Consider the following 25,336-nt stretch of genomic DNA (forward strand, 5'->3'; position numbering starts at 1 on the left):
CATATTGTAATTTTATAAAATACTGAACACACACTGTTTACATCTGCCAGTAGGGCGATCACATAACCTTAACACTGCCCTATTGTCAGAGCTCTTGGTTTACATCCTACCTACAGGTAGGCCATCTGTTAGCTCTGATTTCTGAATTTCTGCTTTGATTGACAGTCCGCCAATACTCCCTTGCTACACTTTATTTTTCTACAGTTACAGCTGCCGCCAGTGCCTGCTTTTCTCTATTAATAGAAAAAAAAATACATAGAATGTCATTGCTCCCGCGGCCCACCCGGGACTGTGTCGCGGCCCACCTTTGGGCCACGGACCACAATTTGGGAACCCCTGCCTTACATGACAGGGTATTTACTTATTTTTATTTATTTTTTAAATGCTGTCATGATGTGGTTATGAAAGCCAACACATCAGTTATGACAGAAAATAAAGCTGATATGGTGATGCAATATGATTATATCTTTGTATCTGCATCATCAGCATCATAGTGACCTTCTCTTATCCTGACACACTAGTACTTCCTGCATCTGCCATTTGCAAAATGCTGTTTCTTATAAAAAAAAATAAAAAAAAATGTCAGTTGCATTCATCCCCTGCCACAGATGTAAACACAAAATTAGAGCCATCGGTAACACGAAAAAATCTGAATGACCTACATCCACTGCATGACTATGTTAAAATGGCAGACAGCCAGATGCCTCCATATACCCCAACACTCTTGTAATGTCTATAACAGGGTCTGAAGAATTTCCATATTAAGTTGTAGCTCTAGAGAGAGAGAGATTCATTTTGGCATCACACTTAAACCTGATGGGAAAGCAGCAGTGCTAGTTACCTGTGGGTTCCCGTGTTTGCGGATGTCCATCTGGGCAAAGGAACAGATGTCCCCGACCCCAACCACCTCCACCGTGAAGTTGCGAAAGAAGTCGATGATCTCCAGGGACTTGTGCCTCAAGAAGAAAATTAAAATAAACGGAGTGACGATGGGGCTGAGCAGCTCCTCCAGAATAAATACCTGAAGGGTTAAAAATGACTCATGTTATTGACTGCTTGATTTCACAGAAGAGATCAGTTACATAATGGTCCTAATAACAACTCCCACACCAATAACAATATCCCTCTACCAACCCCTGCACTTGTATTACCAATACAGTAAGACTTAAGAATTTTTGTCGCTAATTGGGGAGGCCAGTGTGGAAAAACTGAAAAATGTGTATAACTGAATAACCAGCACTGAACCCTTTAAAATCTGGACTTTAACCTTTAAAACAGTACAGGGACAGAACACTCATGGAAGAGGCTGGGTTATTATCAATCAATCAATCAATCAATCTTTATTTTATATAGCGCCTGTCATAGTGGACCACCATCACAAAGCGCTTTACAAGATGCAGTAACAAGAAAATCCATAATACTTTAAAAACAGACAAATGCATAATACATGATATACAGTTAAAAAAAGTAAGTGGTAATTTGTCCATGTCATTATTGTTTCAATTACAAAAAAAAAAACATTCTGAAATGAAATGTAGACAAGTCTGCAAAGCAGTATGCAGTACGCTTTATGTGTTACATTTAAGTTTGTTGCAGCTTTTCTTTGTTATTAGCAGCTTTCGCCCACTTACCGCTTTGTACTGAAAGAGCTGTGCCATTTCATCCCTGGTCTCAGATTTGTTGGCATTTCCCTTCCAGTGATCAGGCATGTAGTGAATGTGGGCCAGCACACACTGCAGGAGCTGCTCTGGACACCAGACCATGTGCTCATCTGGGATGAAAGACCTGTGAACACACAAGGGGGGGATGGATTCTTACATGCAGTTTAGCTATGGCACAACCCCCCTAAGAATGCATAAGAACTAGCAAGTACATCACCAGTCACCACCAATGTTAATGAGAATTAGAATCCCCTCTTCCTTTTTTTAAAGTTGCAGTGACCTACAATCATGTTCAATTACACAGTAATATTATATTTGTGTCTGTTTAGCACCTTTATGGTTAAATTTTCTGTGCACGACTCATTATCAGAATACATATATCCCAACTCAGTTGAAATACGCTATTATAGCAGTAAGGAGTTATGAAATAAACTTTATTTCTTCAAGTTCTTGTATAACTCAGGAGGCATAACATTTTCAACAAAGATGCATTCAGAAACTATTTGAAAAGTTATTACAGTGCCTATGCTTTCATTTTATGTACAGTACACACCATTAGATGGCAGCCTAGTACATAAACAGGGAACAGCTTGCAGATCTGAAGCAAGATAAAGCAAGGCTTTCACTTTTTAAAGTATTTCTTTATTCTATTTATGGATTTAGCCATCACTCATAGACCTCCCACTTCCTTACTTAATATTACCTAATGTAGCACTCATGACAAATTGCTGGCTCTTTACACACATTTGACAAAAAATAAGTGTGATGTTGAGTGTCCTGCTAGGGGCCATGCTAATAGACACAAGCACAGACTTTCACCGTTAATGTTCCAAACATGTCAGTAGCATACAGTACATCCCCCACCACACTGTAGCTGTAAATTCAGAACTAGAGCTATCAGTATGATGAAAAAGTTGATGACCATGATATGTCTCAACAGTATGTACAGAATATTAGAGTAAGAATTAGCAATTAAATGTTTAAATAACAATTAGATAAGCAATTTTCCAGATTAATACAAAAATGTAGTTGTGACATACAGATGGCTGGATTAACAGACACAGAGACACCCGAAATTTCACCCACTGACCTTGTGACGGTTACGACCACGCCCAGCATGGTGATGGCGGTCAAGATGTGCTGGACGGTGAGAACGTCCTCATCGTAGACAGTTAGCGCGATCAGCACGGCCAGAATGGAGCCCGAGAAGAAGGCCACGTTCTTGGCGATGACCGTGAACAGCGGTGAGGTGAAGGAGTTCATGTACTTGGAGACGGGCTTGTATCCGCGTCCCAGGCGCCCGTGCAGCTCGTGATCCAGCTCGTTGAAGTGCCGCAGGTAGAGACGGCCATATAGTGACCAGCGGCGAGCACCAAGGCTTCCGGGCTCCCGCTTGATGGTCTCTGTGTAGCTGAAGAAAGCGTAGAGCACCTGCCAGACCAGGATGAAGGGGCACAGCAGCAAGTTGGCCAGGCCCGCCAGCAGAATGACGCGGCTCAGCTGGGTGGCCAGCTCTAGACGATTGCCGGCCCGTTTGTACTTGGGGTGGAGGTTCCATTTGTTCTGGAAAAGGGAGCCAGGCCCCCAAAAGAAGATGAGCTCAAAGTTGTACTTGAGGCCCTGCGTGAGGAAGACCACGTCGCCCAGCAGGGGCAGGTGCAGCTGGACGGGCAGCAGGGACTTATTGACCATGGCCACCATGTAGTTCTTGAAGCGCAGGATGCGGTGGTAGATGTCCAGCTCAGTCAGCTCCTTCTTGTGGATACACATCTGCTGCTCCCGCTGCAGGTTGGTCAGCCGGCCCTGGACCTCCTGCCACGTGTAGTTGCAAAGCTCGTCCTGGAAAGAAGCATGAAATATTACACAGGGTTAAAAACTCAAGCCTCTAATCTGCTTGCTTATTATAATATTTAAATGAACAGGTTCCAGGAATTTGATAACCGAGCCCCTGCTAAAATTTGATCGGAATACACTTATCACATCATGAATAGCCTGAATTGGAATTTGTAGGTTTGCAATTAGGATTGCTCATGCAGCTATAAGGGGAACAATTTGTACTTAGTAGAGGGACAGTGTGGTGCAGTACTGTTGCCAAGTTTTGTTTTTGACTTTTTGTCATTTCATCTTACAATAAACACTAAACCATGGTGATACATCTAAACATATTGATGATGAATAATCCGAAGCTCAACGAATTAGTAAAAGGACAGGATGCAGCCATTCCCCATTAGACATTACAGTTAAACATAATATATATATATATATATATATATATATATATATATATATATATATATATATATATATATATATATATATATATATATATATATCATAGTGCCCACTATAGACAGATGGTTATCTATACATGTGTTTCAGTAAGTTCATGATGCCTAGTAGTAGATGGTGGATGCAGGAACCTTACCATGGTTATTTTCAGTGCTTTGATATAAAATTGTCGGATCTCCCAGTAGCTCAGGATGTTGCAGAACACTTTGACCAGTCGATAGACCCAGAATATAGCAGCCATAATAAGAAGGAAGATGATCCAACCATTTCCTTGGATTCTGAAATAAATAAATAATATTGTATTGTATAAAAAAAGTGTAGATCAGCTGTCCCTCATATGACTGGTTATGGAAATTGAATCCCTGACATGTATTCAGTAATACAGTAAAACCTGTCTAATCCACACCCTCTACAGACCTGCATTCTGAATAATTTGGCACAATTTTTGGGTCCTGACCAAATCCCTATTGAAATGAATGGTGTGATACACTCTACAATCCAGAACCTGTCTATTCTTGATTTTTAAGTCTCTTCTGTCTAATATCAATGTAAATCTGTCTGTGCAATCCGGCACTGGATCATGCAATTTTTCTTTTCTAAGTTTAAAACTAGTATAAAAAAAAACTAAACAAAAACATAAGCAAGATACTGTGTATATACTCACAAGTCCCACCGGCTGGAATAGTGAATTGTGTAACTGTTGAACAGCAAATCAGACGTCTAAATGTCCACACAACGAGTCATCTCTTGAAAGAAAATGTGCGCTTCTCAAAAAAGCTCAACATTTACCAAAACCACCACAAAAAAAGGTAAGAGTTCAAGATCACAAGGCAAACCATTCCAGACATTCTGAAAAGAAAATAGGCCTACTTAAAAGTAGGGGTATGCCGATTCATCGATTCCCGTGGTGAACCGTGATATTTTTCTTGATGACACGATTATCGATACACTGTTGACCCCCCCCCCCCCCCCCCAGTAAAATGTTGTCTGCTTAAATAAACTTGAGCATGCTTTAATTAGTGTCTACAGTGATAATTTAGAGAATATTATTTATTGCCATGTACTCTAGCAGCCTCACCTACCATTCACTGTGTTGAAGTTTTTTTTTGTCAAATCCGCCAGCAGCTGAGCGAAACGGAAGCTGAGCGGAGGCGGGTTATTAATGTTGATAATCTCATCAGGGTGAGATTCGACCTGCTCTGGGCGGTTTAAAATCCAGAGTGGACTCGCCTTGTGTTCTATAAGAGTCACACTGTGTGTACAATGTGTAAGGATCGAATTTGCAGGGCTCTAGACTGGGACTAAAATGGTTGCAAATGCGACAAAATAAATAAATAACTGTAAACAGTTTTTTTTCGGGGTTAGGCGCCTGTAATACAAAAATGCTGCCTCTCGCTTTAAAAGCATATGTCAATATTTATGAATGCGCTATGACGTCGGTCTGTAAGGGGGGGGGGGGGGCACATATCACACGTACTGTACACACAGAGTATAATAAACACAATTATAAAATGGGTCTTTTAAATACTCTATCCTGACTGGTCAAAACAGGTCACCTGGGGGTGTGACTATTACAGCATATCTCCATGGGTTGGAACTTCTTTTCAAAAAGGGGCGATATTTAAACTAACCACAATTAATACAGAATTGTTGAACATAAAAAAATGTTGAGAAACCAAACTCTAGAGATTGGACACCAACGCTAATTCAAGTAGTGGGAAAAAAAAAAGAAAAAAAAAGTACTACTACTAGGCATCTTGAACTTACTGTAGTGCAGCTTCTGGACAAGAAAAATAAAAGGAAGAAAACAATATACAGAAGACCACTGCCTTGGCATCAGGTGTCCTATTTGACTGGTTAAAACAAAAATCGTTAAATATTAATTTCCACTGCCTGATCTAAATAATTGGCTACAGTTTTATGCCACTGTCCTTAGCTCATAGGGACAGAAGTATTCAATCTCAGGCTATATGACCCTATGAGCCTGTCTTAACCAGTTTTTAAACAGTCCAGCGATGAACCACAAAGTGAATTTGATAAGTGACCAAGTATTTCAAAATGCAAACTGTGAAGTGGTACTGCAAATCTGGCATGGCTACCTCCTGTCACTAACCACGGATCACAAAGGACGATTTAGAACAAATTTAAAATCTCCCCAGCACTGTCACCTGACACTGCCGCAGGTCTTGTGAGAAAGGTTTGGTTTGATGTGCAACTAAATATGGCCAGACATGGCAAAGAAGGCCTGCGTGATTTAAAAGCAGACTCGTTTGTGCTTTGCCATGATGAAAACAGCCAGGAATATTTCACTTTAAAATGTAATGAACAAACCAAGAATCACAAGAATTATAATGAATCAATTAAAGAAAAACTCAGAGGTTTCATTTACTCCACCCCCGGAAATCCACTCTGCCCCGTAATAAGTTTGAAAAAATACATTAGTAAAATCCCTGAAGCCTGTGCCCCAAGTTTTTTCTATTTAGTTAGTTAACCAATTTTATAAGCGCAATAAAGCACTTCAGGGTGTGGAATATACTGGAATATCACCACGCCCCGGGCGGTTGCCTCGTGACATAACCAGGGATCCTAGGAATCTGTTTGCTGCGGAATAACACAGAAAAACATGGACTTTCTATGACAACACGGAAAAACACGGATTTTGTACATTTCCTGAGATTTTTTAGTTTTACACTTGGGGAAGGGGCAAAAAACATGCAAGTCTTTTTTTGTTTGTTTGATAATAACCAAATCAAAACATGTATAATATATAAACATTACCACAGGCAACTTTGCTTTAAATTTACGTAAACATACCTATCAAATAAAACTGCTTCCGGTATTCAAGTTCAGTTTACTTCAGTATTCAGAGCTGTTCAAAGATGTCGAAAACAATAAAAAAAAAAATCACCCCTAAGATCAGATCAATGAGTTTGGAAAAGGCGATGGTAATGTGCTTCTTTTGTACTTCATGCAGGAAGGCTGTAGATTACACTCGTAGGCAGACCATTGTAGAACACATGGAAACGCTAAACATAAATTATATGAAAGGAAACGTAAACCAGACAATGCCGAAACAGCAGTTGAACTAACATGAATATTTTTTTTTTTTTTTTTATTACAACACAGGGAACTATTTTATTTGAAGTAAAAAAATAAAAAAGTATGTTTGTTTGTTTGTTTGTTTTATTGATTAATGGTGCTGGTAAGCTTGCAACTTGTTTAGAATTTGAAAGTGTAACCATTTTTGTTTTATTTATTTATTTTGCAGACACATTTATCCAAGCGACTTACACACGACACACTGTAATACAAGGTTACAGTTCAAGAATAATTAAAGTTATAAACTAAAATACAACACAAAGAGACACAACAAGTGTAACAAGAACAACAATAAATACTTCCTGTGTTAACTGTTACCCAATAGTACTGTTTGTGTGTCTTATAATGTGGCAGGGACAACTAATTTTAGCCCTTTTATTTTACTTGTGGGAAAAACGCACATTTTTCTCTTTTTTATCAGAGAATTTCTTTTTTTTTTTATTGCGGAAAACTAGGATCCCTGCTTAGAACGCACCCGGGGTGTGGTGATATTAGAGTATATCCCACACCCTGTCGTGCCTTATCGCTTACACACACACACTGGATTTTTCCGGTGAACGGAGCCATATGGTCATATCAAATAAAACAGCATGTCAAGCCACTCTATCCAATACCTTTAGTGTTATTTAGTATAGTATTATTAATTAACCTACCATAGTTGCATTAGGTACCATATGGAAGCAGAGACCAGTCTTGTAACCCATATTTAAATATGTTAATCCAGACTGAATTGCATCCTTTGGGTCTTATATTAATTGTTTAATTAAGGTTCACTAATTACGCACATGATCAACAAGCTGCTTATAAACAAGAAAATGCTTCTAGTAGATAATACATTGAAACATTACCCACATTTAAAAAAATGTTATCAATTTAGCCTCAATGTTTGACCAGTGTCAAAAGTATACAGGTCAGATTATGCTAGGTAAATATAAGAACTTTTGTGCTATAGTCAGGCCTGGTGTTCATCTGCCTATGTGTCTATATATAATGCAGGTATCAGTATAAATAATGGCCGGCCATCTGCACTTCAAGCATCCACATAGCCTGATACTTGACTTTATGTTTACAGCAGATATATTCTTTGTAACTTTCAGTCAGACTTCTACATAAACAACTCATTATTGGGTTTCAAATCATAGGAACCACGGCAATACCGGTACATGGAAAAACTGAGACCCTGTACTCCTCAGAAGTCACTCAGGGTTGCTGTGTTTATAATGGGCAGTTCTCAGAAGACTCTTCAATAGAAAGGTCAAGCCTCTAGTGTTGGGCCTTTCCTACAGTGCAGCATTCATGCAAAATGCAGTACATAGGATTAATAGACAATCAGAAATGTTATAAAACTAGCACGAAACAAGACACAAAATGAATTTTGCATCATATGCCTTAGCCAGTTGTTTCTTGCTAGTTTTATAGCATGTATAAACTTTGTTTTCCCTCTCCTTAATCCTGTTGGTGCTTTCTCCCTAGCCAGAGTGATGTATTGACAACTTTATTACAGTAGCATCAAAAAGCACAAAAAAATACAATGGGATGATGACCACACCAAGATGCTTTCTAGGCTCAAATTTCATTTCATTTTCTTTTTTTTTCTTTTTTTTTTTTTTAATGCCCTCTTACATTTTTATGATCATTATTGCAATTCCTGAAATTCTGTTTTTTTAATGTCTGTGTTAAGGTGCTCACTTGAGTTCAATCGCTGCTCTTGGATTAAGTTAAATCAGCCAGTGTCTTTATAGAAGTAAGATCCAGTACTAAGCAATACACTTAGGTGCACTAGATGGTGTTGGGGTAGGTATAAAACTCTTTGGCTGATCTAGCCTACACTACTTATGTCTATGACAGGCATCGATAACTAAGAGAAACTCCCGTCAAAAGACCTGAACACAAATTTAAAAAACTAAATAAAAAACTATAGTAATTTGAAGTTACTCAACCCTTTAAAACAGACCTCATGAACTTTTAATTTACTTGAGACCTAACCAGAAGGCTGAACACTGGCATGGTTACAGATGCTGTTATGTCTGAAATCACTTTGAACCTCCCAGCTGTATAGTGGGTATCTACTTATTTGTGGTACAATTTTAGCCTGCTGTAACACCAAGAAATCGATCCTCTAAGCAGCATCTTGGTTTTGTCTTGTACACAGTTTGACTAGATCATGAGACATGGGACTGATATATAATGTATCTCATGAGGGTTGAACAATAACCCAGTAGCAGAGCTGGGACTCTTGCCCAGGTTCTCCGTTCCCTATCCACAATGTTCTGACATGTCTCAAGAAGCAGCTGCCAACAGCCACTGATTGCACAATCCCAGCTACTTAAAGACAGAGAGGATTTAGACAGAGTGTAGTAAAAACAAGTGCCATATGGTGCAAGTGAGGTTTACAGGGTTTGGACAGCAATCATAAACATTTTAAGCATCAGTAACTTTCCACTTTCAGCAAGGGACAGATTCTTATTTCATGTTTCAGTGTCAGTTTCTATTCTCGTAGTGTCTGTGTGATGAAGTTCAATGAAGTTCAACGTCCACAGAACTGTACTATAACTGAGGTGAAAGCACATGCTTTGTATTTTATAATTTAGCATTTTTCAATAATATTATGAGTCACATTTGTGATGCAATGTATTTCTGTAAATATTTTCTTTCGCCTACATAAATATAGGAAGAGTTAATTATTCATGTTTAATAGTTTACCTTTATACCTGGATTCTGCACAGAGCACAAGTAATGACTATGGCAAGGTGGCTAGTCAATCTCCCAGCCAGCCTCTCAGCAGTCTACTGCATGTACTTCTGTATTGTGATGCTGTACACTGGCAGAAGTTAACTATAAAGTCTATAGTAGCTGAGGTTACTATGCATGTCGGCCAACTTCTTTTTCTTGATTTCTAAAACACCATTTTTTATTTATATACAGTTTATTTGTACAAGTATAAACCACTAATTCAAACAGACAGAATACACAGACAACTTGATTACCCTACACATAATATTACAAATTCTATGTTTACATTTTGCTGATGAGGGTTGCACTAACGAAAAGTAAATCTGTGAATATTAAAGCTCAGTTTTGTTAAACCTCCACACCTTAAACAGGTCTGAGCTGCTCTCTCCTAATTACAATATACATCTGCCCACTCTTAATATACAGTAATGCTTTAGCATTAAATTAATGTTCTATTATCTTTTGCTTCACAGCACCTTTCTTGATATTTTATGCTACAGTGAGCTCTGCATGATAAACACTACACAGTGGTTAAACTGGCTTTTCTATAGGAATGACTAAAACGCTTTATTACTGACACATGAAGTACTGGTCAATAATAAACACTGTCTGACTTCACTTGATATTTTGAGGATACCATCCTTGTTTACCTAGAAGTACTTCCTCATTTGCACATACACATACACATACATATATATATATATATATATATATATATATATATATATATATATATATATATATATATATATATATATACACACAAATATATACAGTACTGTGCAAAAGTTTTAGGCAGGTGTGAAAAAATGCTGTAAAGTAAGAATGCTTTCAAAAATAGACATGTTAATAGTTTATATTTATCAATTAACAAAATGCAAAGTGAGTGAACAGAAGAAAAATCTACATCAAATCAATATTTGGTGTGACCACCCTTTCCCTTCAAAACAGCATCAATTCTTCTAGGTACACTTGCACACAGTTTTTGAAGGAACTCGGCAGGTAGGTTGGCCCAAACATCTTGGAGAACTAACCACAGTTCTTCTGTGGATTTAGGCAGCCTCAGTTGCTTCTCTCTCTTCATGTAATCCCAGACAGACTCGATGATGTTGAGATCAGGGCTCTGTGGGGGCTATACCATCACTTCCAGGACTCCTTGTTCTTCTTTACGCTGAAGATAGTTCTTAATGACTTTCGCTGTATGTTTGGGGTCGTTGTCATGCTGCAGAATAAATTTGGGGCCAATCAGATGCATCCCTGATGGTATTGCATGATGGATAAGTATCTGCCTGTACTTCTCAGCATTGAGGAGACCATTAATTCTGACCAAATCCCCAACTCCATTTGCAGAAATGCAGCCCCAAACTTGCAAGGAACCTCCACCATGCTTCACTGTTGCCAGCAGACACTCATTCGTGTACCGCTCTCCAGCCCTTCGGCGAACAAACTGCCTTCTGCTACAGCCAAATATTTCAAATTTTAACTCATCAGCCATTTTTCTGCACCCCAGTTCCTGTGTTTTCGTGCATAGTTGAGTCGCTTGGCCTTGTTTCCACGTCGGAGGTATGGCTTTTTGGCCACAAGTCTTCCATGAAGGCCACTTCTGACCAGACTTCTCTGGACAGTAGATGGGTGTACCAGGGTCCCACTGTTTTCTGCCAATTCTGGGCTGATGGCACTGCTGGACATCTTCCGATTGCGAAGGGAAGTAAGCATGATGTGTCTTTCATCTGCTGCAGTAAGTTTCCTTGTCCGACCATTGCGTCTACGGTCCTCAACGTTGCCCGTTTCTTTGTGCTTCTTCAAAAGAGCTTGGACAGCACATCTGGAAACCCCTGTCTGCCTTGAAATTTCTGCCTGGGAGAGACCTTGCTGATGCAGTATAACTACCTTGTGTCTTGTTGCTGTGCTCAGTCTTGCCATGGTGTATGACTTTTGACAGTAAACTGTCTTCAGCAACCTCACCTTGTTAGCTGAGTTTGGCTGTTCCTCACCCAGTTTTATTCCTCCTACACAGCTGTTTCTGTTTCAGTTAATGATTGTGTTTCAACCTACATATTGAATTGATGATCATTAGCACCTGTTTTGGTATAATTGTTTAATCATACACCTGACTATATGCCTACAAAATCCCTGACTTTGTGCAAGTGTACCTAGAAGAATTGATGCTGTTTTGAAGGCAAAGGGTGGTCACACCAAATATGGATTTGATTTAGATTTTTCTTCTGTTCACTCACTTTGCATTTAGTTAATTGATAAATATAATCTATTAACATGTCTATTTTTTAAAGCATTCTTACTTTACGGCATTTTTTCACACCTGCCTAAAACTTTTGCACAGTACTGTATATATAAATATAAAAGGGCTGCTCCAATTAACAGATTAATCGGACTGATTAATCAACTAAATAGTTGATCGCAGATTAATTTTTTTTACATTTTGATCGGGCAGGTTTTGGCTGGGCATTTTGAACTCTATTTCCCAACATCCCCTGCTGAGAAAGAATGCGCGCAAGAAGGCTTCCCTCATCAGTTCGTATCTTGTTTGTTGTTGCTACACATACACACCTCTTACATTTTCTACAACGTCCAGAGCGATCCTCAATGTCTGCTGCCAGCTTGGAAAAATACATCTGCATTTACTACAATCAAAGCAGACTTTATTCATTTTAAAACTGTGTTGGTGAAAAGGGAGTTTTTAAGTTTAAGATGGATGTACAAAGTTAATTTCAACAGAGTTGACTGTGCAGTGCAGCATTTATCTTTCATGATTCATTTGGCCTGGCATGGTTTCAGCGAGTAAATGTCTTTTACTAGTGTTACAAGCTGTGGCTATAACGTTTTGTTTTATTGATGTTAGTACTGTTAATATTACATTACTGTTTAAATTATTTATGTATACCGATTTTTACTAGTTTATATTGTGGAACATGGGTAGGAGAGTTGTTTTAACCGATGTTTACCTGTTTCATGGTCCTGAATTTGTTTTTTGTTGATTTTTTAATGCCGAAAATCTAGACGCCCTAAATATAATGTAAAAAATAAATAAAGATTGTTCATAAGGAACCATGAGTGTTATATATGGTATGTTTGCATCAAAGACAAAAAAAAATCCATCACCAGTTCTTGTGCATTATATTTTGCTATTAAACTCTTTCATGGATTGATGTTGTTCTGTGAAAATGTGTTATATTTAAAACAGCCTTGACCTAACAGCTGCTTTTGACACCATCGATCATGGCATTCTTCTTGACCACCTTCAGAAATATGCTGGGATCTCTGGAACCAGTCTCTCCTGGATGTCCTCTTATCTATCCAGACGCATGCAGTCTGTTGTCTATGCTGGATGCAGTGGTGTCGCAAACCCAGTCACTTGTGATGTCCCCCAAGGATCTGTTCTTGGGCCCCTTCTCTTCAATATCTACATGCTTCCCTTGGTTCACCTCATCCGCCAACACAGCCTTATGTTTCACTCCTATGCTCTACTTAAAACTTGACCCTGGAAGCCCTTCTGCCATGGTCCGGCTCTCGGCTTGTCTTCAAGACATCGAGACCTGGATGTCTGCCATTTTTCTTCAGCTGAACACTAGCAAATCTGAACTCCTTCTAGTAGGATCTAAAACTCAACTTAAGAATCTCAATATAGCTACCCTGAACATCGGAAACTGTCTGCTGCTGCCTTCCCCCACTGTATGAAGCCTTGGTGTACTTCTTGACAGCAACCTCTCCTTTGATGCCCACATCTCCTCCGTGGTCAAATCTTCCTTTTACCATCTTCGAAACATCTCCAAAGTCCGTCCCTAGCTTTCACTACCGGATGCAGAGATACTTTGTCATGCATTTGTCTCCTCTCGACTCGACCACTGCAACTCTCTATATGGTGGTCTACCGGCACGTACCATAAACCGACTGCAGAAGCCAGGATCCTTACCAGATGTAAAAAACGTGATCGCATCACCCCCCCGTCTTGCCCAGCTGCACTGGCTACCTGTAAAGTTCAGGATTACTTTCAAAACTCTCCTGCTCACCTACAATGCCCTTCATCACACAGGTCCTGAGTACCTCCTCAACCTGCTGACCCACTATGTCCCTGCCCGCAAGCTGAGGTCCTCTGACTCTGGCCTGCTTGTTATCCCCAAGCAAAAGTGCACCACACTTGGAGAACGCTCGTTTAGCTTCATGGCTCTGACTCTTTGGAACTCTCTCCCAGCTTTGGTGCGTGATGTTTCCACCTTCGCTCGCTTTAAATCAACTCTCAAGACCCACTTGTTCTGTCTTGCTTTCCATGCTCTTTAAACCTGATATCTGCTATTAGCTGCTGTGTTGTTGTAACTATTTCATGTATTATGCATTTTTCACTGTATTGTATTAGGCATTGTTTTTTTACTGTATACACTTCTCTGTATTTAAAGTATTATCGATTTTGGTGTTACTTCATCTTGTAAAGCGCTTTGTTATAGTGGTCCACTATGAGAGGTGCTATATAAAATAAAGATTCATTGATTGATTGATTTACTGAAATAAAAACACTTTTAAAATGACCAAATTCCAAATTAATATGCAGGACAGCCACTATAAGACCGTTACCTTTATTAAAAATGCGCACGGATGAATCTACCGATTAATCAACTAATGCCCAAAAATTAACTGATCAAATTGTAATGGAGTGACAGCCCTAATATATATATATATATATATATATATATATATATATATATATATACATATATACACACACACATTGTTTAAAATCATTTTACAGGAATATTACAGAAAACAAAGGAGTTGCTGTGAGGAATTACAGCGGTTACATCATGGGAGAGAAAAATAGGGGTGTAAAATATATATAGATACTAAATATGGACTGGCGAGGAGGGCTATAGTGGAAAATGATTGGCCCGAGGGAAGACTACTGTTACCGACAGGGGGATATAATGCCCGAAGCCGCAGTCTGACAATAGTCTTCCTGAGGGGCATTTAATTTTCCACTATGAGCTGAGTCTGCAGTACATATTTAATATGAATCAGTCAAGAAAATGAAATGAATGAAAATAAACACTGACTTAGATATTTTGTTTAAATATAGCTGATACAGCATAAGTAAATAAATAAATAACGTAAGTAAATAACAGAAATTGTTTTTTGAAGTTCATACCGCATAGTTATCAGCAAGTTTTTTGGGTGTACAGCTATCCGTCTGGTTTGCTGACTGCTGCATAATTCAGTTTATATCCCAGCCGTCATATTTGTTCACATCGTCGAGTTGAATTTGTTTGAATTTCAGAAAGTCAGAAAACAGTGACAGTAATGATTTAATCACCATTTTACTGTTTGGAGTATCTTTCTTTTGTAGTATGTTTTGTAATTAATTTTCTGTAAAGTCACAGAATTGCTATTCAGCAGTTTTTTCACATTTAGTCATTTTCTCTTGTTGTGAGGAGTGCAGGAGAAGGGCGTTCCTTTGAAAAGGAGTGGGACTGACATACCCCAATGGAAATTTATAATTTCTAGACATTTCTCGAAAACAAAAAATTACAGGTAACATCTTTTGTAGCAAAAGTTTTTGAGGAAAAAAAGTTACAAGAAATAGATGTCTACAATTATTCATTTCAGCAATTTTTTTTTGCAAAACTCCAAAAATACTAATTCAAAAGTATTCATACCCTGACAAGGAAAAATTAAATTAATAGCTAATTGAGGCATCTTTAGCAATAATAACCTCTTTAAAACGATTAGGATATTGTCAATGAGCTTTTGGCATGATTCTAGTGATTTTTGACCATTCTTTAACGCAAAATTGTTCCAGTTCATTCAAATTCAGAGGATTTCTCTTGTGCAACTCATACGAATGATTCTCAATAGGATTTAGTTCGGGACTTTGACTAGGCCATTCTAGAACCTTGATTTTATTCTTCTTTAACCATTCTGAAGTAGGTTTTGATGTGTGCTTTGGATCGTTGTTGTGTTGGAACGTCCAGTTGCGCTTTAAACCAAGTTTTGTAGCAGAGGGTTTCAGATGATTGGCCAATATCTTTTGGCATGCTAGGGAATCAATTTTACAATGTATTGGAACTACATTTCCTGTGCCATTAGAGGAAAAACAGCCCCATAGAAGGATATTACCACCTCCATGCTTGATGGTAGGTATGGTGTTCTTTTCTTTGTACGCCCCACTAGATTTTCATCAAATGTAATGACTATCAGCGTGACCAAGTAGCTCGATTTTTGTTTCATCACTCCACAAAACCTTAGACCAGAACCCCTATCCATCATTCAAATGTTTTTTGGAAACTTTAAGCGATTGTCCTTGTGATGTTTTCCTAAGAGTGGCTTTTTCCTTCACCTGCGGCCATTGAGATCTTCACCATGCAATACTCGACCTATGGTTGAAATGGAAACCCCAGTCCAACTTGCAGCCAATTCACATTGAATACCTTTGGCAGTCAATCTCGGATTGTTATTAACCTTCATCACAATTCTTCTACTTGTTCTTGGTGAAAGAACCCTCTTTCTTCCAGACCGAGGTAGTGTTGTGATAGTACTAACCCTTTTATACTCTCTAAGAATGTTCACCTACAATCCAGTATTTTCTAGACTTTTCTAGAATTAGGTTATGCATTATCATATTGAAATTTCTAGCTCCTTATAGACAATACTATCATAGCATCAGAGGGCATGAATACGTCTGAATTAGCATTTTTGGAGTTTTGCAAAAAACCCTGTTTTTGTCTCCCATGAATTTCCCCCACCACTGCAATTCCCCACAGCAACTCTAACTTTGTTTTCTGTAATATTTCCCTTTGAGCACTGCCTTAGGCTTGTTGATGCAATCTTAGAATTAAAATGATTTCAAACAACAATCCCATGGTGGTTTCATATCTGGTTCTCTAATGCAATTGCTTTACAGTAAAGAATTGTAAAGGTACCCAAGTGATCCCTTGTCCCCTGACAAAGGCAGCCCTGCAGGTTGCTTACTGGGCACCTGGCCAGTAGGGGGAACTGCAGTGTGGTAAGCCAACAGTCAGTGTACATATTCTCCCTTGTCTCTGGACTCACCTCTCAGTGCATTTCTGGCTGGGCAGGATGGCGTCAGTCAGGGTGACCTTGTTCCTCTCCAGGGAGGATCCGCTGTGGGTGGTGTGATTCACTGCCTTGTTGGCAAAGAGAACGTCATACTCCACACAATTGCAAAGGAAAGTGGTAAAGGTGACAACGAACAGGAATTGTCTGCAATGTTAAAAAAGAATACAGTGGGTGATGGCACCACCTGAACAAAACAGTCTCCATTGGAGAGAATTTGAAATTAAATTATATGCTCCTTTCTGATGTGGCTTTCTTCAGCGTCTATACCTCCTTTCAAAATGCATGCTCACTTTCAGCGTACTTTGAAGGTGTAACATCATAGAGCAGCCCCTCCATGTTGGTCCAGGCAGCTGTACTGAAATTAGGGATGTCACGGTATGACGGTATACCACACGGTATTAATACCGTAGCAAAAGATATTCACGCGATAACTGTAGGATCACAGTATTGTAAATAAGTCAGTCTGCTAGATGGCTTGACTAGTAATAAGGGTAAAAAACAATCGTTTTAACTTAATTTACACACATTATTCTTTAGAAAAAATACAACTCTTTAAATAAATTAAACCTTTTTTTATTATTATTTTATTTAATTGTTTTAATTATCGAGGTTCGCTTTGTGGCTTTGTATGGCATCAATAATGATTTAAAGTAGTCTGCAGTGTCTTCACTCCACCACATACAGTATGTATTACGCTGTTGAATTTTATAATCCACGCAGTGTTCTCACTTAACTTGTATTATGGATTTACACTGCCGTAAAACCACTGCTTCATTGTACAGGTTTGGACAAAATGTGTCTTTATATGTGTCTTTATATTCAGACTTTTGATACCTAAACTCACATTACTTACCCTTGTTACTTAAACCTTTTAGCTATCTGGATCATGTAATTCTTATATTTTCAAAAATACTTACACCAGTTCAAAGAACTCTGACAGCATCATGCAGGCAAAGCCATTCTTCTGGTGAAAATGATAAATGTGGAGAGGAAGGTTAAAGAAAACTTAATTGTTTTTAGTGTCACGGAACACTGCACCATTCTCACAGCACACTGTTGATACAAGCATGTGGTTAATGTGTAGTTATTGGTACATGGGGTTGATTTGATCTACCAAACCCTGCCAGGATATACCAAAGCTGATTTTGAAGTTAAAAGTAGCAGGAAATTCACCTGGATTGCATCACTCATTTAAGGGGTAATCTTAGGATAACTACAAGTAGGTGGGTGATGCAATCATCAGGGATTCCCAAGTGCTATAAAATGCTCTACAAATCCAGCTTTAGTTGATCAAATTAACCCCTTAGTGTTAATTTCCTCCCTTCCATAAAACTGTCTAAATAAAACTCCAAAGACAACTCTAGACTAAATGAATCCACAGTAAAGGCTATGTGTGCTGGGAGCTGTAACCAGTGCACGATACAGTTAGGAAATTTGGTTGTTTGTTTGTTTGTTTGGCCATTGTGCTCTTTCTTTTGTTTTGTGTGTTGTTATTTAAAAGTATTATTATTTGTGAATAAACACTGAGTGCAGCAGCGGCTCAGTTTAACCCCGTGATCCAGTGCCTGAGTGCTTTTACTTCCTGGTCTGACGTCACTGCACAAGTCATCCTGCCACAGGTGCCTTCAGCAATAAATGTAGAGACTGCATTGCACCGTATATCAGATGCAGGTCCATTTACCTGGGTATATTTACATCTTACTAAGATAAAAGAGCTTCTTTGACATCCACTGCAGAGTATCAGCCTGATTATCTGATTCTTAATTCAATTTAAAAACAGACAGCAGTGTCCTGATACGTCAGTTATGAGCCAAGACTGGCACAAGAATAAAACAATTGTGATTATTAATTCATCAAAAAGGCCTTTTTTCACTTCAAAACCTACTGTCGAATGTCACACAGTAATTGCAGTGACCCCCCATGCAGCAGTCACATGAAAGCACACAGTACATTTAAAACTGAACTTTGCTTGACTATACTATATTTTTACCATTTAAGAAGGCACTGCTGGTCTGGAAAACCTGATTAGGTATGGCTATTGCAAGCCCTCCCCTACCCAGAAAAAGTCACTTTGTAATATAGTATGAAGACACCATGCGCTGCCAAAAAGAACCCAGTGCATGAGCGATTTGATTTGGAGTGAAAGGATATTCTTGTGAAGAAATTATCCAGGTTCTTGATATGATGCCATGAATCTGTGAAAAAACATAACAATGTTTGAGTTTACTTTTTAAGTAATCATTTCTGGCTCCTGTGCTGTAAAAACTGAAACATCATATCCATTTAAATGTATCAGTTTTTTATCATTTTTAGTTGTTTTAATACACTGACTGCTGTTGCACCATTATTTCAATGTTAGAACTAAATTAAGCCGCTCTAGTGGCTAGTGTTTGCAAACACGTACAGTCCTGGGGTCTATTCAATTGATCTAAAAAGTGTTGGCTCTTAATACAGCCACAGTATACATATCAAAAATAGGATTTAATCCTGGCATTGCTCTTACCTTTAAAGACTAAAATACTCTAAACAGACTTACAAACACTATTTTACTGTACTGTATATTGGTTTTTGCAAAGTCCCCTTCTAATGAAGGCTGTGTTTAGATCCACCACAGTTAAGATCAACTGAATAGTAATTACAATCAAATAAAGATTAAGGGCTAGGAGCCATTGCAGGCTGTCTCAATATTAGAGTATATGATGGTAATGGTAACTGAGGTCTCTCTAGGGAAGGACTATGGTGTATATACTCACAAGGCAGTGTGAATATGAATATAAATAATAACAAACTTGCCTTGTTTTCTACTGAACAAGATCAAACCAGTTTAAATTGGTCTGGAACCAACTCCCCAGTAATGTTGTTGAAGCTGACACCCTGGGATCTTTCAAGAAACTGCTTGATGAGATTCTGGGATCAATAAGCTACTACCAACCAAACGAGCAAGATGTGCTGAATGGCCTCCTCTCGTTTGTAAACTTTCTTATGTTCTTATGTGACTCTAGTCTGTCGGAACTGCTTTAATGGAGAAAGGGGGAACCAGCAAAAATCGTAAAATGACGCATACAAGCCCGTACCAGAAAAAAAGACAAAAACAATACAAGAAAAGTCTTATGTAGCAAGTAAATGGTAATCAGACTATTTCAAGAGGAGCAATATATATCTGCCTACAGTACGTATGGACGATCTACTGGTCTATGTACTGTTGCAGACTGCAAATGGAAACAGTTGCAGCCTTAGTTTGACGTTAAATCTTCTTTTATAGGACTGTTTTATTGTGCAAAAAAGAATATTTGAATATAATCACTCTCTGGCGTTTATTTATAATATTTGTACATGTTTCATGCGTTCATTGAGAAACAGCTAACACACAGTCTTGTAGCAACATCGTAACTCAATTTAAACATTCCAACAACTTTGCTAAAAGGTTGTGTGTCAGTGGGAACTAACACTTTTGTTTTATAACAAAATTACACTGTATTGTACACCCTCAAGTATAAAGCGAAAGTATTATTATGGTATTTTTATATACACTGGTTAACAAGGATACGGTATGCAAAATGTTGGAAAATGAACAAGCAGAAGTATGAATTTGTATTTAAAAATGGAATTAGATCTACCATTGATAATAATAATAATAATAATAATAATAATAATAATAACAACAACAGTTAAATCCACTAAAAGGCAGCCTTGTAGATATCAGAACACAGGTGTGTAGGCTATGTTTGCAGCACAACAACAACAATAAATAATAATAATAATAATAATAATAATAATAATAATAATAATAATAATAATAATAATAACTTCTAAAATGTTTTTAAAAATGAACAATAAAAGCAATAAGTATCATTATCAAAAATAATTTATTGTTTAATGTCAAACTTGTACATTGTTAATACAACAAAACACATTAAAATACACCAAGAGGCCTGTATCTGGCCTACTTGCAGCAAGCATAAAATTATCAAAACTTTTAATAACTGCATTAAACAAATATGCATTACATGTAGGCCTACCTTAAATTTCATTTTCTGTGATTATTATTTATTAATCCTGAGAGTCACTTTCATCGCTGTCACTTCATTACGCTCAAGCTCCTCCAATGGCAGATACCCGGCGTTTACTTACAATATTTGCCAGCAGACCCAGTGCGTATTAGAGACAGGCGATTATTTGAGACCTGGCAATTATTTGAAGTTTTACGGTATTAAAATCATCCATTTCCAATTGTGTCTCAGGTTCTGACAACATCAGCTGACTGCTAATACCTCAGGCTTGACTGCAACATTGATTTGTACTCCAACAGCTGCAGTAGTGCCGTGGTTTAGTTTGTTGCATACTGTATTTGATCAAGCTTATTTTCTAAGGCTGAATCCAATAAATAGTTCTGAAATTCAGATTTACACCTGCAAAACCACTAAATGAATTCCAGCTGGTGTATTGCCATAATATTTAAGAATATAACGTGCACCCTTATACAAATGTTAGAATATTCTTACGGCACGCTACACACAGTATGCACGACACGTATGTACAAGGTGTGCGGTATACCTGACTGCAGTTAATCAAGTGTATCATACTGTAAGTCACAACCTACATGAATTCTAACATAGTTTTCTTATAGCTGTCAGCAAAATATTATTAAGTTAAACTGTGTTGTTTCTTTCTGTTGCTAAGAATTACCTTTATATATGAATCCTAAGCAAAATTAAACAACATCCTACACTTTGGCCTTGACTTAAGTTTAGTGGCCTTGAAGCCCTCTACAAATGTATTGAACTAAAGGCCATTTTGGCCTTGCCCTTTTTTTTGCCAATTTAGAACCCTGAGTAAGGATATTGTTACAGTGGAGCTAATGGGGCCTATCAACAAAGCTTCAAGTGATGTTTACATGAGAGTTTTTCATTGAAGTTAAAGTATATGGTTGAACGATGCTTTGAAAAATGCTCCCTCTCATAAGCAACTGAAAGCTTGGTTTAGTAAAAAACTGTCTTTAACAAAACAGTCCTTGAAGCTTTGCAATTAAGGCCCAATAATAGGTAAGAATAATAGATATTAAAATCACTCCTTGAAAGGGTAGTGTTCTACACCCATATCTTTGGAAGCTATAGTGATACACGTAGCTTACCTTTCAAGCCTTCAGGGACATGCACTAGTAGGTCCTCTTCTCCGGGGGGGGAATCTTCCTCAAAGTCCTCTATCCGCTGGTACTCCTGATATGTTTCAAAATCCGCCATTGTGCTTCACATTCTCTCTAGTACTCCCTCCCAGACTAGTAAAGAAAAGCAAAAAGCAACATACTGTAAGAGGAAGATAACAGTCAATGGACCCTGTCACAGGTTAACTGCGGTGCCACCATCTTGGGCACCACTAATTCTGCTCTGTTAAAACAGATTGGGATTGATTAGGCTATATTGATAAGAAAATACAGTAAAGCCTGTATTAAATACTAAAAAGAACCAAGTTATTTTCTATAAAAAAGTAAAAACTATTGATAGGGTGTCTTCTAGTTAGTGAAAAGAATACAGTTCTGCCTGTGCACTAAATTACATTCTAACCCTCATTCGTTCTTTCACCTGAAAGAATGAATGAGGGTTAGAATGAAAGACTCAGTATTTCATTAATGGACACCAGATACAGGTAGTAAAGTTTGGACAATATTACTATGTCGTTGCTTCATGTGTTCCCTACCTAGTGCTGTTTTTCTTTTTTAACATGTCAATAGGTTTTGATTATTTATTAACACATTTGCGTGCTGATAACTAATGACAATACAGAAAAAAATACTCCTACAACCATCTCCATTGTGGATAGTACAAACATTACACAGACTTACTGCAGAAACACGGAAAGGAGAGGTCGAGAACGACTTTAGTTTTAGGCTCAGTCTAGTCTGGCACACTAAATAATTTAGTCACAGAGGTCAGTACAGTATATTGATACAAATTTCAGCAGCACCATTTTAATATCTTGATTCATTAAACAGTAATATAGCAGGAACCTTGTGCCAATGATTAATGTGAGCTTCCAATATATGCAGCTTCCTACATTGTGAGATTTTTCAAGGTGAAACATGCTACCTGATTACTTGAGTTTCCCACCCCTGCCATAGGGCAATATATTTTTTTACAATGTACCTTAAAGCTAAATGTTTATAAGAAATGCAGTGCCTTGCAAAAGTATTCAGACCCCTGACCAATTCTCTCATATTACTGAATTACAAATGGTACATTGAAATTTAATTCTGTTTGATATTTTATTTTAAAACACTGAAACTCAAAATCAATTATTGTAAGGTGACATTGGTTTTATGCTGGGAAATATTTTTAAGAAAAATATAAAACTGAAATATCTTGCTTGCATAAGTATTCAACTCCTGTACTGTGAAAGCTCCCAGTTTACACTGATGAAAGAAATTGCCCTAACGAGGACACAATTACCTTACCATTGGCCTCCACCTGTGAACCATTAAAGTTACTGTCACATTTTCTGGATAAAAACCCCACTGTTGAAGGATCATTGGTCAGGCTGTGAATCTGAAGGAAAATGAAGACCAAAGAGCATTCTACAGAAGTTAGAGATAAAGTAATACAAATGCATAGATTAGGGAAAGGGTACAAAATAATATCCAAGTGTTTGGATATCCCAGTGAGCACAGTTGGATCAATAATCAGGAAGTGGAAGCTGCATCACACCACCCAGGCACTGCCAAGAAAAGGCCATCCCTCAAAACTCAGCGCTCAAACAAGAAGGAGACTTGTGAGAGAAGCCCCAGAGAGGCCAACAATCACTTTGAAGGAGCTACAGAGTTCAGTGGCTGGGAGTGGAGTAATGGTGCACCAGTCAACCATATCAAGAGCTCTGCATAACACTGGCCTGTATGGGAGGGTGGCAAGAAAGAAGCCGTTACTCAAAAAGTACCATCTGAAAGCACGTCTGGAGTTTGCCAGAAAGCATGAGAGTGACCCTGCTGCGATGTGGGAAAAGGTTTTGTGGTCAGATGAGACCAAGATAGAGCTTTTTGGCCAAAACTCAAAGCGCTATGTGTGGCGCAAACCTAACACTGCCCATGCCTCAAGACACACCATCCCTACAGTGAAGTATGGTGGTGGCAGCATCATGCTGTGGGGATGCTTCTCATCAGCAGGGACTGGGCATCTTGTTAAAATTGAAGGAAGAATGGATGGAGCAAAATACAGGGAAATACTGCAAGAGAACCTGCTTCAATCCGCTAAAAAACTGAAGCTTGGGAGGAAATTCACCTTTCAGCAAGACAATGATCCCAAGCACAAGGCCAAAGCAGCATTGGAGTGGCTCAAGAACAAAAAGGTGACTGTCCTACAGTGGCCCAGTCAAAGTCCTGATCTCAATCCCATTGAGAATCTGTGGCACTATTTGAAAATTGCAGTCCACAAGCATCGTCCAACCAACCTGAACAACCTGGAGCAAATCTGCCAAGAAGAATGGGCCAAAATCACTCTGACACTGTGTGCAAAGCTGGTACATACTTACCCCAAAAGACTTAAAGCTGTTATTGCAGCGAAAGGTGGCTCTACCAAATATTAATGTGTGGGGGTTGAATACTTATGCAAGCAAGATATTTCAGTTTTTTATTTTTCTTAAAAATATTTCCCAACATAAAACCAATGTCACCTTACAATAATTGATTTTGAGTTTCAGTGTTTTAAAATAAAATATCAAACAGAACGAAATTTCAATGTACCATTTGTAATTCAGTAATATCAGAGAATTGGTCAGGGGTCTGAATACTTTTGCAAGGCACTGTAGATCTAGACAAGTGTAATGCACAGTTAGAGATTCTGTCTTGTAATTTGTCTTCAAGGACTCTTCTATCCAATCGGAGTAAGTCGTTTGGGGTACAGTACTGTAGTACCTGGATTCCAAGTTCTGTTCCTGACAGTGAGGGTGAAAGTTGGAGACAGTCTGTCCCAAATCTCAGGAATCAGGATAATAGTCATTAGATGTTGAATTTGGATAAAGAAACAGGTTTCTTTTTACACCACACATGTGACTAAGTAACTTGAGAACTACAGTAACTGCGAAGAATTCACTGAGGCGCCTCACTGTGACATCACAGCATATTACTGCACCTCCTCTAAGCATCAAACAACAAGTCCCAACTGTCAACAGCAAAAATGTATACGGAAAATTAATTTGAAACTAAACAAGTAAAAAATACAAACCTATGGCATAAAAAGAATACTCCACGACTGTTCACGAGTGCAAATAAACACAGTACACTTTGTTGGTGGCCTTCGGGGTCTTGTTCAGCCACTTACTTTTGTAAATTAACAGCGTACTGTATAAACGTTTGTGGAGTATCTTCTCTGTACTGAGGGAATGACTATGTTTTTCCTACTGTATCCCCTGACACCTAGCTTTCAGACCTGCCCCAGGGAAGCAGTTGCACAGCAGAAACAGGTTTACAATAAATAAATGACAACAGA

General features: G+C 38.3%; 1 protein-coding gene across 1 annotated transcript in view; it reads right to left on the reverse strand.

The window, feature by feature from the left end:
• LOC117400696 (autophagy-related protein 9A-like) overlaps positions 1-25,336 on the reverse strand; it is a 36,935-nt gene that overhangs the window by 9,930 nt on the left and 1,669 nt on the right. Inside the window, exons 2-9 of the mRNA XM_059022989.1 lie at positions 21,997-22,140; positions 19,015-19,060; positions 17,783-17,845; positions 16,839-17,009; positions 4,087-4,228; positions 2,752-3,500; positions 1,632-1,785; positions 842-1,021 (exon numbers count right to left, since the gene is read on the reverse strand). Of these exons, the coding sequence (XP_058878972.1) occupies positions 842-1,021; positions 1,632-1,785; positions 2,752-3,500; positions 4,087-4,228; positions 16,839-17,009; positions 17,783-17,845; positions 19,015-19,060; positions 21,997-22,105 (1,614 nt within the window). The 5' untranslated portion in view covers positions 22,106-22,140. The remainder of the gene's footprint in view (positions 1-841; positions 1,022-1,631; positions 1,786-2,751; positions 3,501-4,086; positions 4,229-16,838; positions 17,010-17,782; positions 17,846-19,014; positions 19,061-21,996; positions 22,141-25,336) is intronic.

This window comes from Acipenser ruthenus, chromosome 4 (assembly GCF_902713425.1).
Source record: "Acipenser ruthenus chromosome 4, fAciRut3.2 maternal haplotype, whole genome shotgun sequence".
Lineage (NCBI taxonomy): Eukaryota > Metazoa > Chordata > Actinopteri > Acipenseriformes > Acipenseridae > Acipenser > Acipenser ruthenus.